General features: G+C 45.5%; 2 protein-coding genes across 2 annotated transcripts in view; both read right to left on the bottom strand.

The window, feature by feature from the left end:
* Positions 1-2234: 2234 nt before the first annotated feature.
* LOC119183332 (uncharacterized) lies at positions 2235-13390 on the bottom strand. The gene is made up of 3 exons (XM_037433655.2): positions 13121-13390; positions 11776-11994; positions 2235-8116 (listed from the first exon to the last, which is right to left on the bottom strand). The coding sequence occupies exons 1-3, from the start codon at positions 13259-13261 to the stop codon at positions 7442-7444; spliced, it is 1035 nt and encodes a 344-aa protein (XP_037289552.2). The 5' UTR covers positions 13262-13390; the 3' UTR covers positions 2235-7441.
* The window catches only part of LOC142775599 (uncharacterized), a 34887-nt gene continuing 33353 nt past the window's right edge, over positions 13318-14851 (bottom strand). Inside the window, exon 3 of the mRNA XM_075877086.1 lies at positions 13318-13693. Coding sequence (XP_075733201.1) covers positions 13318-13693 — 376 coding nt within the window. The remainder of the gene's footprint in view (positions 13694-14851) is intronic.

Here is a 14851-nt window from a genome sequence, read left to right on the forward strand (position 1 = left end):
AACCGGATGTTCTAATTTTGCAGGAAACCCATGGTTTAGCTAAGCTACCGGGATATCAGGCGATCGGCCCCTCAACAGGTGATATTAGAACACTAACCACTCAAGTAAGGAAAGGACTCGTAGTAATCTGCCACGACACCCGCATCACAGAAATTGAGCATATACTTGTACAACTTGCCCCTACAAGAAAAAAATCTCTGAGCATATTTATTCTGAATTTGTACAGCAATCCCACACACATACGACAACGCTTCCTTCTTCTCTTAAAGAAGGCCGTAGAAATAGCGCGACTCAATCCACTCGTCATAGGTGGAGACTTTAACGCTCCACACAGTGCTTGGGGATACGGATACACAAGAGCCAAAGGAAAAACGCTATGACAGGATATTCAAAAAACAGGCTTAACTCTCATCACTGACCCCGACTCCCCTACGCGTATGGGAACTGGGCTTGCAAGAGACACCACTCCAGACTTAACGTTAGTTCGTAACGCGGGGACCGCTAAATGGAAAAACACATTCGATGATCTGGGGAGTGACCATCGAATATTAGAAATCAGGATAGAAACCATGGCTGCCGCAAAAATTCAGAGACAGATTAGATGGACTGAGTGGGGTAAGTTTCGGAAAGTCAAAAACGCGAAAAAACAAGACCCTATCAGCAATATAGAAGATTGGATCAAATATGTCAATAACGACGTCAGCGAGGCAACTAGAAGTATCACTTCAAGTCCACCCCTAGAGCAGATTGATAGCCGTCTCGCACACATGTGGGAGGCCAAGCAATCACTGCAGAATAGATGGCGGGGACAGAGGCACAACAGGCCCTTGCGCAAGCGCATAGCCAAGCTGAACAAACATATCGAAGAACATTGTAAGCAGCTAAGCAAACAGCAATGGGACCACGTTTGTAATAGTCTCGAGGGCCAAATGAATGCTGGTAAGACATGGCGCATGCTCAAACACCTGCTAGACCCAGATAACACCAAATCAGCACACAAGCAAACCTTGCGTAAACTGGTGCACCGGTATAACGGCAGTGAGGAGGACTTTATCGCTGAGGCTAGCAACACGTACATTCCCGCCATGCCTGTCATAGAGCACGGACCATATTCCGGAGGCCCGAACGAGCTCTTAGATGAGGAGTTCACTGTGGCTGAAATCAGGGCTGCGCTACAGAAGCTAAACACCAAATCTGCGCCGGGACCAGACGGGATCACTAACAGAACACTATGGAACCTTGACAACCAAGCCATAGAGAACATCACGCAATATATGAACGAGTGCTTGACCGAGGGCACTATACCGAAACAATGAAAAAAAGCGAAAGTAATCCTCATCCCCAAGCCCGGGAAACCCCCCATTCTATCGAATTTACGCCCCATATCACTAACATCTTGTGCTGGGAAGCTGATGGAACACGCTTTTCTAGACAGAATCAACACTTATCTAGAGGAGAACAAAAGCTACCCAGAGTCCATGTTGGGGTTCTGCACACGGCTCTCCATGCAAGACGCCATGCTGCAAATTAAGCAGCAGATTCTAGACAACAAAACAAAAGCTACCCGGGCGATCTTAAGATTAGACCTTAAAAAGCCTTCGACAAAGCATCGCATACGGCTATCTTACATCAGATCTGCCAATTAAGCTTAGGATCAAAAGCGTATAACTATGTCAAGGACTTCCTAGCAGACAGAATGGCATCCACCGTAATGGGAGAACTGAGATCTGAGGAAAGGCTTATGGGCAGTGCTGGTACCCCGCAGGGTTCGGTCATATCGCCAATGCTGTTTAATCTCATAATGATAGGACTCCCGGCGCGGCTGAACTCAATATACGGAATACATCATTCTATACATGCAGATGATATCCCCATCTGGGCGTGTGAAGGTAGTGACGGAGAGATAGAGGAGAGACTACAGGAGGCCGTCACCACTATTGAGGATTATCTTGAAGGTACTGGCCTCGAGTGCTCGCCAGATAAATCCGAACTCCTCCTCTATCGCCCCACACTTAAAGGCAGACCACCCAAGGGATACAACCGGGACCGTGCTTACGAAGAGATCCAAATTAACACCAAAAACGGCAGGACTATTCCTATAGTGCAACAAATCAGAGTCCTTGGACTCATCATCGAGTCTAATAGCACAAAAGGTGAAACCGTCAAGAGGTTAGTAACCAAAGTCACCAACGCAATACGGCTAATCAAGAGAGTCACCAACAAACACCACGGCATAAAAGAGGCTAACGTCATCAGGCTTATTTATTCATTCGTCATAAGTCACATTATATACATAGCGGCATATCTAAACTGGTATACAGCCGAAAAACTCAAAATCAACGCACTCATACGAAAGGCGTACAAACAAGCTTTGGGCCTTCCAGATAGCACTAGCAACAAAAAACTGTTTCAACTGGGCTTACATAACATTTTACAGGAGCCGATAGAAGCGCAACAGATTGCCCAGTTAGAGAAACTAGCCAGCACGTGCACAGGACGGTGTATCCTTGACAAGTTGGAGATAAATTACCATAGGCAACAAGAAAGCAAAGTGTCGGTTCTAAAGGTGATCAGGGAAAAGATCCAGGTCCCCAATCTGCCCAAAAACATGCACCCCGAATTTAACCAGGGCAGAAGAGAAAGCCACGCTAGAACTCTACTTAAGGCCTACGGCAGAGACAAGGAGGCGTTGTTCGTAGATGCAGCGGAGTACCCTAGTCACAAATCTTACGTTGCAGCAGTAATAAACACCGACCGCAAATGCGTAAACGCGTGCTCCATACGCTCGGATAATTCAGAAATCGCGGAAGAGGTGGCTATTGCACAGGCCATAATTTCCCCAAAGTGTAGGTATGTCATCAGCGACTCGCAGTCGGCAATCCGTAACTATGCACGAGGAAGAATATCTTCCGAGGCAGCCAACATACTCCTCCGCAAGGCAAATCTCACGTCATCCGAGGAATTCGAAGAAAGGTATATTATATGGTTCCCAGCCCACACCCCGTGTGCGTCCTTCATTCCCAACCTCAACAAGGAGGCTCACCGCGTAGCGCGAGGTCTCACTTACCGCACTCGCAATGGAGCTTCACATGAGGTACTGGGAGGAGATGAGTGGTGGAAGAGGGACAACATGTTTAGGTTCTGCGACATTATCCAATTCTACCAAAAGTCGAGGCGCAGATTTACACCACCTAGCTCCACAATAGACAGATCTCAGGAGGTTGACTGGAGGCGACTTCAAACTAGAACATTTCCCAACCCGAAGCACCTAAATCGCATCTACCCCGAACTATACCCAGATGACTCGTGTAAACTAGGTAGCATGAGACGCGCCACCCTAGAGCATATGTTATGGGAATGCACACAGATAAAGGACGCCAATGCAGTCTCCCCAGAACAGCTTGAGGCGCGGTGGAGAGCCGCGCTGATCAGCTCAGATCGGGCAGATCAAATATGGGCCATCCAGCGAGCACGAGAGGCAGCTGAGAGACAGGGTCTCTCCACCGCCCCTGGCGCGGCTCAGGCCCACGCCTCAATCCGCTAGTTAAATAAAGTTTGCTCACTCACTCACTACCCGTGATGCTACCGCTTGTCTCCCCCACTCCGCGCAGCGCTTCCGGATTGGACGCTGCCACGGTCGCCAGGGTGACGAAAACACGCTCCCTCCTTCCAAGGTCTCCCCGACTCCCTCCCTACTGTACCCTCTCTTCTCTTCCGCAATGTTTGACTTTTTGCGGCGGTCTCCACGTGCGCCCTCCCGCTCACACTCCCAACGTTCCGGCGCTCCGGGAACGCCGCCGGGAAACCGTGCTGACCGTGCTCCGTTCGCCGATTTTATGGTCGCGCGCCTAAAAACTCCGCGCTATAACCGGTATTCTTCTTCCCGCGCCTACGCAATAAACGGTAAGCCTATACAATGAGTTCTATGGGTGACATATCGGTGGTAAATAAAAACCAACGTTATAACCGGTCCCGCGCAAAAAGCGGTTACGTTATAAGTGGTCTGCACTTACTAGAAATTTTAAAAGCACAAATACAGCATCTGTAGAAAATAATAAGGCCCGTCGAGTCCCCACAACTCTTAACACAGGGTAAATAAGCGATTATTGCATAGCTGGTAAAATCACATTTATGGAGTGAAGTAGCCAGCTGCACTACAAAGCTCTTATGTTTTATGCTCATAATCTGCCAGCAGGGATAAAAGTGATCATAATTCAACAATGTCTAATTCGGCATGGTAAATAATTCAATATTCTGGCACACCCTTAGAATATTTCCAGTGTAGGAATTTTCATGATGCATATAACTTTTCCTGTTGGCTTTGCACGTTTTCTGCAAAAAGCTTCTGTGCCATGATCATAAAATGTTTTAACAAAGCCTTCATAGAAACTGTTCTACTCGTTCTAGACTAGTTTTTTTTACAAAGCAATTATAATGTTCATATATATTATTTTTCTACAAGCATATTTGTGTAACTAAGTGATTGATATATTAACCCCCATTCGGCCTATGACCACTTGGAGTGTAGAGACGGGTTGTTAAAAGTGAACTTACATGCTGTAGAGAGTGGACGGGAAAATCTGGGTTATTTTTGCTAAGTGCCAGAGCATGTCAGTTGATAACGAATATGAGATACGTATTGCAGGCTGGGGTTGTGACAAAAAGGCATGTAAACATGCCTTTTTGCCAGTACTAAAGCATCTCGTGTTGAGAAAAGAGTGATGCGTGTATTATTGACAAATCTGTTAAAACTTCCAAAGGTAGAAATGTTTTTTGAGCGATGTTTTGTGATGCTGCTTGATGTTAAAGGACCGTGACATAGCACATTGCCATACTGTGCAAGCATCCGATTTCTTACATATTTGCTGGCAAAGCAACAAATACAGATAGATGGAAGTTAACACGTCATATGTTTGTTGTCTTATGTGAATCTCAATTATTCCCTCACTGAAGCTATGCACCATCTTGCCAAGTTATATAACAAAGTTGAACTGTTGCAATGTATGTGGCATCATTGACACAAGCAAAAACAGGAATTATACTAAAGCTCTTGTGAAATCGCAGCCTGAAGATGACAACCAATTTACCTCTGTTGGGAAAACAAGTGCTGAAATTCGGGATGTCACTATTTGCATATGTTGTAAGTGCTTCAGTGGAGTCTTATGAACTTAAAATTGTAATGCTCCCATAAAAAAATTTTTCTCTCTCTACTGTGACCAATCTGGAAAAAAACTATGCAGATTAGTATAACTAAAATAGATCACAGTTGGGAAAAGTGATGTCTTGCCTGATATTATAAGTGAATGACACTATAAGTGAATTATATTATCATTGACTTGGAGGTGAAATATTGTATTCAATATGAACTTCAGCATGCTCTGCAGTGGTGTTGCTGTAGGGTGCACACCTCCGTACTGCTGTGGCAGCATTTGCCTGAACTAAAGCCTCTTGTATAAGGTCACCACAATATTGTACAGGAGTCCGACAGGTATGAACCAGTGCAGGGAACGCAAGCTGAAGTAGTCACTGGTCCTAAGCATGCACACCAGGTTTTAATTCCAGTGTGTCTGATAGCTCCAGTAGAGTACACATCACGACGCCTGGAGCCATCCCTGCGTGGCACCAGCTAGATCGACTGTGACAAGCGGTATACTTTTCCTTAAGACAACTGCATGGCGATTAGAAAAAGAAACTGTGCAAGTAACTATTTTCAAATAAATGTTAGGACTTAAGGTTGGGGGATTATAAAAATGTCTGATGGGCCATCTTGCAATGAACAAGCAACTTTTGTACATAGTCTCTCATCTGTTAGTGGAGTCTAAAAACATTGGCAGTACAAACTCATGGCTATGGAAATATGATGGCCAGGAAATGCCCGACTGAAATTTTGACCTACACCCTTCTTTCATGTCCTTCCTGGTGCTCTGGAGGTTTCGCACCGTAGGTACCAAGTCCTTGAGTGGGTACACCTGAAGGGCTTATGATTGAGCTCACTCTTACATCTGCTTTACCTAATGGCCAAACCTAGTGCTAGAGCTTGTTTGCCCAATAAAAATTGTTAAAAGAAAAGAGACTTCAAGTATTACACAAACAAATCTAGAGACTGAAAGATTGCCATGACATATCCTGTACAAAGACCTCACCTATACAGTCCGCTAATGAGCCCTAAATGGCCTTTGCAGTGTGCCTGATTAAACAAAAAAGCATGTAGTTCAATTGATGTTATTTTTTTAATCAGGAAGTTCAGCTTGGAGAAACTAGGTTGTCATCAATGACACTACATACACAGTGCATGAAACCAGTGAATATAAACTGCAATGCTGGCACCAGAAGCGTCAGCTGCATAATGGAATTCACCCTCCTGGAAGCCTCATTTGGCATCACTATTTACGCATTATAAACAAAGTATTTTGATAACTTCATGGCTTCTAATTCCTCAATTCACAAAATCCTACCTCATTCATGGCTTGCTGCAAACCCAATAATTATTCACCTATGAGATATGTTACGAAAAGTGACCAGCTCATTAAAGATATCTACTAGCCTTAGGGCTAACTTAATTAAATAGAGGCTTTATAGCACTGGGTTTATTAAGTACCCATTCTGTCAATAAAGTTCAAGCTTGACAACTTTACAGCCATCTTTTTAAGACTTTTGATGACTGGGAATGCAATGCATCTCGACACCTGATGACAGCCACTTGCCTAATTACCACCCCATATAACCCACAAGCCGCCCCTGTAAGATGCTTGAACATGTGCCATCATCTTAGGTTGCCATGAGTTTGCTGAAACCATGTTGCTCTTAGTTCTGGCACATCGGGCTTCTCAGAAATTAATTTATTTGCAAAGGTCAGCTTATTGTTTCATTTACAAACTGCACGTTTAATTTTCGACCATTCTTCAGGAGGTACTTCCTTTGATTACTGGAAAGAACTTAGTAAAGCGAACCACGAGTTACTACTTGTGAAATAATGTTTATGAAACAGGGATGGTCATCTCACATACTTAGCTCGAGTGCATATTTGCTTAATAATAATTTTCTATTTGGTCTTATATGCGACGGCAGGAAATGTGGAGTACCATTAGAGTCGGCTTAGACATTTAGCTCTTTTTTAGAGATGCCGTGCCACAATCTTGAATAGATTTTGCAATAAACTAGAAGTTCATTTTTTTGCAAACTGCTTGTCGCAAAATTATTTTCCAGGGTAAATTGATATGGACTTGTTACAAAGGCTGAAACCACGGCGATGCTATCCACCGTATTGCCATTAACGAGAAAGACCATGGTGCGTGTATACTTAGGGCACACACACGAGGGCTAATAAATGTGCTAAATTATCAGGACACCCAAGATTACTGCTCCACATCACTTCCGGTCAAGGATGCCAACTGGATGCCACCATTCATCTCCCTCGCTTGATTGGCGTCATCGCCTTCTGCTAGAATCCCCTCTGAGTCTCGTCGATACGTGGGAACTCGGCAGAGCATATCGTGCACTGGGTCCAGTTGAGCGTCACGTATGGCATATGGTTCTGAAAGAATACCCGGAGGTCATAGCTGTCGGTAACCACGTATCGAAATGCAGGCAGGGCTTCGACAAGGAACTGCAAAGCTTTTACTGTCAGACAGAGCACCTTCAGTGTGTGCTCGGTGCGGAGCACTAGGCGTTCAAGCCGCGGCAGCAAGCCATGTGAACAGCGGTTGACAAATGATGTCACAAGAAGGTCCGCATCGAGGCAGAGCGAAATGAGCCGCCTTGACGCCCCGAGCAGCGATTCTAATGTGGGAATCGCGATGTCCGCTCCCAGTCGCAGATTTACCAGTCCTGCGAACGATCCGGGAATGAGGTCGTCGGCGTCATTCTCGATGACTGAGCATTCGGGCATCGACAGGGTCTCCAGGCTTGGCCAGTGCTTGGCGACAGCGGCAAGACTGACATCCTTGAAGAACTTGAGTGACAGGTGCTTCAGTGGGACGTTTTTGAGTGTGTCCTCGACAGGCCCTTGGAACGAGCACATATGCAGCGTGCCTTGTGCGATAAACATCAGGGAGAGGTCGGTGAGCTGGTCAAAAACCCCGATTGCAGCGATAGTCTGACTGTGAGTTGTGGTAACCTGCGAGTAAGAAACGTACCAAGTCGAACTTGTTATAAGTTGATCACTATGTTTGGTAAACATGTTATTCTAGGCGCAATGCGTGACACACGAAGAAAGGACAGAAAAGATAAAAATGACGTGCCTCGGTCTCTTTGTCCTTTTCTCACGTTTCAAACATCATGCCAGAAATACAATGTTTAAGAAATGCACTAAGTAAAGCCCTCTTCTTCTAAAGAAAGTGTCATAAGTGCTTTAACAGAGCCATTCTCACATAAGTCAAGCATCAGTTGTACGGCACTATATATCTTCTGCTATTCAGAGCAGTAGTGACTCTTAAGTGAGATTTGGAAATTATGACAAACCGAAAAAACGAAGGGGACAGAACAAGCGCATGTCATTTTTTCTTTCGTTTGCCTTATAATTTGCACACCTAATTTTATAGTCACCTTTCACTAACTCTTCCCACAAGGGCTACATTTAAGAATGCACCAGTATTGTCCTTGTGCACGACTAATGGAAGCATTGCCCAGAGCTTTTTTTGGTGACAACAGGTGAAAGACGTTACCTTTGGTTCAAAGTACAACAAAATTTGCACAGACAGAGAAGTGGGAAGAGCACTGCATGCTGGCATCACATCGTGCTTTTTACAGTCAGTAACAACTTGAAGAAAAATGAAAGCTCTGCCCATACAACTGCAGGGTGACTGCGCTTCACCAGTGAAAGACAGTTGTGTTGGCTGGTTTCTGCTTCAACCATCAGTACATTTTCTTGGTTAATTTAACTACTATGCATATTAAGAGTTAAAGGTTTGTTTTTACTACCTAAAGCCTTATGTTTGCCTAAGCAGCGATGTCAGAATCTGTGATGTAATTTACAAGCACAGTCAAGCTTTTTACTTACAACAATCACTACCAATGAGTTTTTGTATGGCAAATTCAAGAATCTGTAACACTCAAGGAACGCTTGACATCACGAAAATCAGTAAGCGCTGTAAGAAGCAGCAATCGTGCTGTGGAGGTATTGTAATGGCTGTGGACGAAGCTGACATTTTTTCTTGAAGTGGTAACTTAGCATAAATGATGAGAATATCGAACAGGTGAACAAACAAGTCCAAATGGAAACACTGCTACACTAGAATGTAAACATTCGACAGAAGTCTGTCTGGTTGAGTATGAAACTGGGAGATGATTTAGGATCCAACCAAAAGTTTTGCAGAAAACCCGACGTTTCGAAACCGACTTGGTTCCTTCCTCAGGGGTGACTGCGGAGGCTACGTTGCAGCGGCGTCTTCAAAGCACTTGCGGGGTGGATAATGACCCCCCCCCTCTCTCTCTCTCTCTTGTTTCGCTGTGGAGCGAAGTCCGTGTGTATACACTGGGGGAAAGGTTCCGAGAGAGTGGTTGATGTTATGGGCTGTCCTGTGTATGTGCCACGACTCGAGTAACAACCTTCCCCTCCAGTTCGGCTCGCTTTCAACGATGGCCGTCGCTTCGAAATTTATCTGGTGATCCAACGTCTTGGCATGTTCGGTGACTGCGCTGCGCTCTCTGTAGAACTTCCACACATCGTTGGCGTGTTGCTTCAATCGTTCCGGTAAGTTTTTCGTCTCTCAGATATACGAAGAGGGGCACTCGGTGCACTGAATGTAGTAAACGACAACGGGGTTCCGGTCCGTTGTTGGCCGGTATTTCGGGTGGGGGAGGAGGGGGACCAGGGAACACGAAGGCACGTGCGCGATACGAACCCCTTCCTTCTTGAAGATCCGCACCAACACTGGCTGGTTTTCTGAACTAGCTGGTTCCCTGAACTAGCTGGTTCCCTGAACATATGGAACCGGTACGCATTACGGGGGGGGGGGGCTGCCCATTAAGGTTGATTGGGGTTTTCGTATCCCCTGTTGCTATGCGTGCCGGGTGGCGGCTTGAATGAAGTTTTTTGGGTATCCGTTTTTTCTGAGGTCCGCAATTACGCGGGCCTCTTCTTTCTTTCAGTCTGTGTCTTTCGAGCATAGGTTCCTAGCTCTCTCGAGCAGCGTGGTCACAACCGAGGCCTTGTGGCAGGCGGGGTGATAGAATCAAATTGAAAGTAGCGGCCAGTGTGCGTTGACTTCCCATGAATGAAGAACTCCAGGCCGTTGCGCTTTCTTGCCACCTGGACGTCGAGAAAGGGCAGGCAATGGTCGCTGTCACACTGGGTCGTCAATTGTATGGCTGGGTGCACGAAATTTAGGTGTAGTCTGAAGTTTTCAACTTGAGACGTCTTAATGACGCAAAAGCAATCGTCCATATAACGCAGAAAAAGCTTGGGTCACGGCGAGGAGGAGCTGGGTGCTTTCTCTTTTATGTACTCCATGATCAGGTTTGCCATCGTGACGGAGATGGAAGCTCCCACCGCGGTTCCACTATTCTGCCTGAAAATAGTTCCTTTGTAGGAGAAGTACTCCAGTAGACGGCAGAGCTCGTCAACCGCCAAAAATGTCCTTTCACTACGGCTTGCGTCTTCCTCAAGTGCAGAACGGGCAGCAGAGACAGCTAAGGAAACTGGCACGTTGGTAAACAATGAGGACGTAAAATAAGACCATGCTCTCGTCATCGTCGATGCTAACATCTGACGCTAGCTGCACGAAGTGGCTGGAGTCACGGACATGAGTTGGTGTCTTCCGGGTTAGTGGGGCAAAGATTCGGTGTAGAAGATTGGTAAGGGCTCGGCATGGGGACGAAGTAAAGTCTACAATAGGTCGCAGAGGCACGTCAGGGTTGTGAATTTTTGGTAGTCCATGAAAACTCGCTGCGAATCCGTTACGGCAGATTAGTAGCAGGTAAAGTGTTGTGAGATCCAGGTAATGCTTGAAAATGTCCACGAGTAGCTTGTTTAGATGCGTCTCGGTTTGCTTCATTGGGTCCTTTACTAGTTGTGTGTATGCGTTCCCTTCTAAAAGAGCTGGCACCTTCCGATCGTAGTCCCGCCGTCCAACACCACCGTCGAATTGCCCTTGTCGGCGAGCAAGATGACAATGCTTCGATCCAATCAGAGTTCCCGAAGTACCTGGTTCCCCTCCGTGGTCGATTTCTTTTTCCATTGTAACTGCAATTTTGAAAGGATCTTATTTCATTTAAGCCTAATTTCTCCTCTGGCGCCCGGCCTCACGCTTTGGATGGCTTTCTCAACAGCTGCGACAAGTTTCCGTAGACGGGGTGTCGTTGACATGTTATAGACATGTCCCTTTGCCAGGACAGAAGTTTGCCGATCAGTGAGTGGTCGAGATGAAATATTGGTGACAAACCTGGAATTTTGGATGCTTTGGGTGGAAGTCCGGTGGAACAGGTAGGAAAGTTTCCTATCCTGAGTGGTCTGGTGCTCTTTTTGCCGTCGATGCCGCAACGGAGCCCGCGAACGCTTCGACCTCAGACATCAACTCAGGGATGCGGTACTCAAGTTGACGCTTAGCGGAGAAAATGTCCAATTCTTTTTTCCGTAGAGAGGCGTTCATTTCATGAAGGCGGGCGTTGATCAGTCGTTGTTCCGTTCTCGTGACGACTTCCAAGCCTTCAGGGGTCGACGGGCTTCTTCAAACTTTTGGTTGGAGTCTAAATCATGTTACACTACTGTGAAGTTGATGCTGAAGCATCTAAATAACGTAACGAAACCTTAAGAAAGAAAATCATGGGAAGTGTCACCTCCATGCGCCGCAAGCTGGGGAAGAACTTCTTGGTTTGGAACACGTGCTCCGGCGTTATGTCCCAGACGGCACCAGTTGTGCCGTCGTATCGCTCTACGTCTGCCCCAAGTATGAGGCTCCACGACGTGTGCAGAGAGGGGCGTGCCGCCAGTAGCATGCTCGCCAGCGAATTGGCTGGGCTCAGGATCTCGTGCAAAGATGTCTGCAGCTCACACAGCTGTAGCAAAAAAAACAAAAAAAAACATGGGCAAGCGTTACGAACAACTGACTTTTACAGCAGAGATGTCTCAGTCATCCAAGTGCCACCACCGTTAAAGTAGTAGCCTTGCAAATCACAGACCGAAGGGAGGAGTGAATACGAAAATACAAAAAATTATAACTACAATAGTTATGACACTTGAGATTACTAAATTCCAGCCTGGGCTACACTCCTGGCACACAGCATGCAGAAAACCCTCATCGCTATCATAGAGGCTGCTTGATGGATCACTAATGCATTCGCCTTTATTTTCTTATATTCTCTTAGAGTGCAGTGTGCACATGTGGACGCGACTTGTTCTTTCGCAATAATTTGTACTATTTGTCAAAAAATAGGAAGATGCATTATGCGCAGGATGAACAGGACGTCCTGCATAGTTGATGCTTCTTTTGACCTCAACGTGTCATAATTACCACAGCTGTACATATTGGTGAAGTCACTACAATGTCCAACTTTGGCAAAGGGAGGTATTGAACTAGTTTTGCATAATTAAAATATAATGCAAGAGCTACTGGAACATAAAAAGTTAAAGAGGACACACGTTACAAAGTAGGCACTACAGGGGCAACATCCCACTTTGTAATGCTGCATTTTGCTTCGTAATGCTCAATAATAGTCGACTTGTCATTCAATATGCTGTGTTTCGAGATATGTTCCACAACTATAAAAGAATTGCAAATGCACATTTCACTTAAATTTCATTCTTCTTATGCATTACTGAAACATGACTGACAGCAGAATCATGATGTACTTAATTAGATGCTAATTACAATTATTGAAACTTGCACAACAGAATGCACTGCCTGCTTTCTTTTTTTCCCTGAAATGTAACAAATGCCTTGCAATATTGTTCTGTGAGTTTTACACACTTGCAGGTGAATGCATCTTAACTAGAACCTAAAGACATGTACCCTTATATACACTCTTACAGATGTGCTAACTTACTTGTGCTACCTGAAATCCCATGATAATGTTAATGCTACACTTGTCCAGTGTACCCCTTTCGATGCAATTGAAAAGCTACAGATGCATCGCAATGAAGGTGCCTTTCAAAAATTGACAATGTTCAAATGTGCAAACTCACGTAGGGACAATCGCCAAGCAGGCCACGAATAGTCGCCGCACTTAAAAACAAGTTGCGCGACCCCAACGCTGGCGTGCTACTGATGAGCCGGTTCAGTTGCGGATGAGCACCGCCAATGTCACGCCAGGCATCTCCCAGCATCTGTAGTCGCAGGTCATGATGCAGGACGAGCGTTTCCACAGAACGGAACAGATTGATCAGGGTGCTGACGAAGTCACGGTTACGGACGACCACGAGCGCCTTGACGTTGTACAGTAGAAGTCGCGCTGCTGCGCCCAACGGCAGGCACTCGTCGAACGAAGCACAGCCGAAAACAGGGCAGACACCACACGGTGGCCACTGAGGAAGCCACGGTTCTCGATGAATGCGTTGGCGGTAGTGGCGACGAGGTGGCCTTTGTCGCCGAGAGACAGGCCCTGCGGGAGTTTCGGTGTCGAAGATGCAGACGAGGAGGACAATGACGGTAGCCACCGTTTTTCCAGCTTGAGCACGACGTGGTCCTGGTGTCCGCAAACCTTGTCAAGGTCTTCCCCCAGGTCGCGGATTATCTCTCTGACAATCATGTTGAAGAAACTGCAGTAGAACACAGAGGCATGCAGGTGACATCAAAGAAAATGGTGATTAAAGGTACGCTCATTCTCCGGCAAGATCGAAAAGCATCTTTACTTTTGAATCGGCACTCAAAATAATAGAAAACACTCGAGTAGAAAGAACACAGGATTTGTCATGCGGCCTTCCTGCACAAGTTTCTTCTGTGATTTTTCCCCTCCGATTCAAATCTATGCATCAACTACATTTGGCCAGCTTTCTACTTTATTAGAGAAATTTCTTTATCATTATGAACCAAGTTAAATAGGTAGAGCATGCATAAAATGGGAAACATGTTACTTATGCTAAAATAGAAGCTCCATATGTATGAAAACAGGGCACGCATAAAACAAACACATGTGGTGATGCAGTCTTCAAACCTGCCAAGCATTTTTCTGCACCTGTGAAAGTCATGGTAACAACTAAGCGTGGCAAGTTGAATGCGGTCAGGTGTTCATTGCAGTAAAAAAAATTTTTTGGAGATTTACGTGTTACACCCCACACATAATCACGAGATGCATCGTTGTAATGAACTCTGCATGACTTTGACTGCCTGACGTTCTTCAACATGAACATAAATATAAGAACATCGGCGTTCTTGTGTGCCGAAATCTGGTCGGGAATCCAATCATCAGCCTTATCAAGAATCTCACTGCAAGCCATAGTTTATGGCCATATTTGCAGAATTCTACAATACGACGAAACTGAGCAATGACCAATACATGTTCTTCAGTTCCTGCCATCAGCGCCCCTATGGCTTCAGGCACAGAAGCAGAGAAACTGCCAGAACTTGCAAAACTATACAAATATAGAGCTTTTACAAAGATTCATAATTACGAAACGTCGGAAAAGAAGAAGAGCGAAAATCACATTAGTGAGGCAGCCTTCTTGCTTTTCTATGTCTACAACCACTAGCTGAATTTCATGCGTTTTTATATAATGACGCATGCGTTCTTGAGCTGCAGCTAACGAACAAAATGAAACAACCTAGAAGAAAAAGCTGCCCGCACCTTCCCGTTGGGGAAACTTGAGTAAATGCATCGCCGAGTGGGGGGGAGGGGGGTATCACGTGAATCTTGCGGGATCGGGTATGGTTTGAGTATGCTTAATTGTTCTTTCGTCTTTATTATTCTTATTTATTGA

This window comes from Rhipicephalus microplus, chromosome X (assembly GCF_043290135.1).
Source record: "Rhipicephalus microplus isolate Deutch F79 chromosome X, USDA_Rmic, whole genome shotgun sequence".
Classification (NCBI taxonomy): domain Eukaryota; kingdom Metazoa; phylum Arthropoda; class Arachnida; order Ixodida; family Ixodidae; genus Rhipicephalus; species Rhipicephalus microplus.

Bases quoted from the DNA above. Each gene is read 5' to 3' on its own strand.
- LOC119183332 (XM_037433655.2), bottom strand. From the start codon at position 13,261: ATGCTGGGAGATGCCTGGCGTGACATTGGCGGTGCTCATCCGCAACTG. The intron at 11,995-13,120 runs GTGAGTTTGCAC...TTTTTGCTACAG, and splicing joins TGCTTGGCGATTGTCCCTAC to CTGTGTGAGCTGCAGACATC. The intron at 8,117-11,775 runs GTGACACTTCCC...TCTTACTCGCAG, and splicing joins CCAGCTTGCGGCGCATGGAG to GTTACCACAACTCACAGTCA.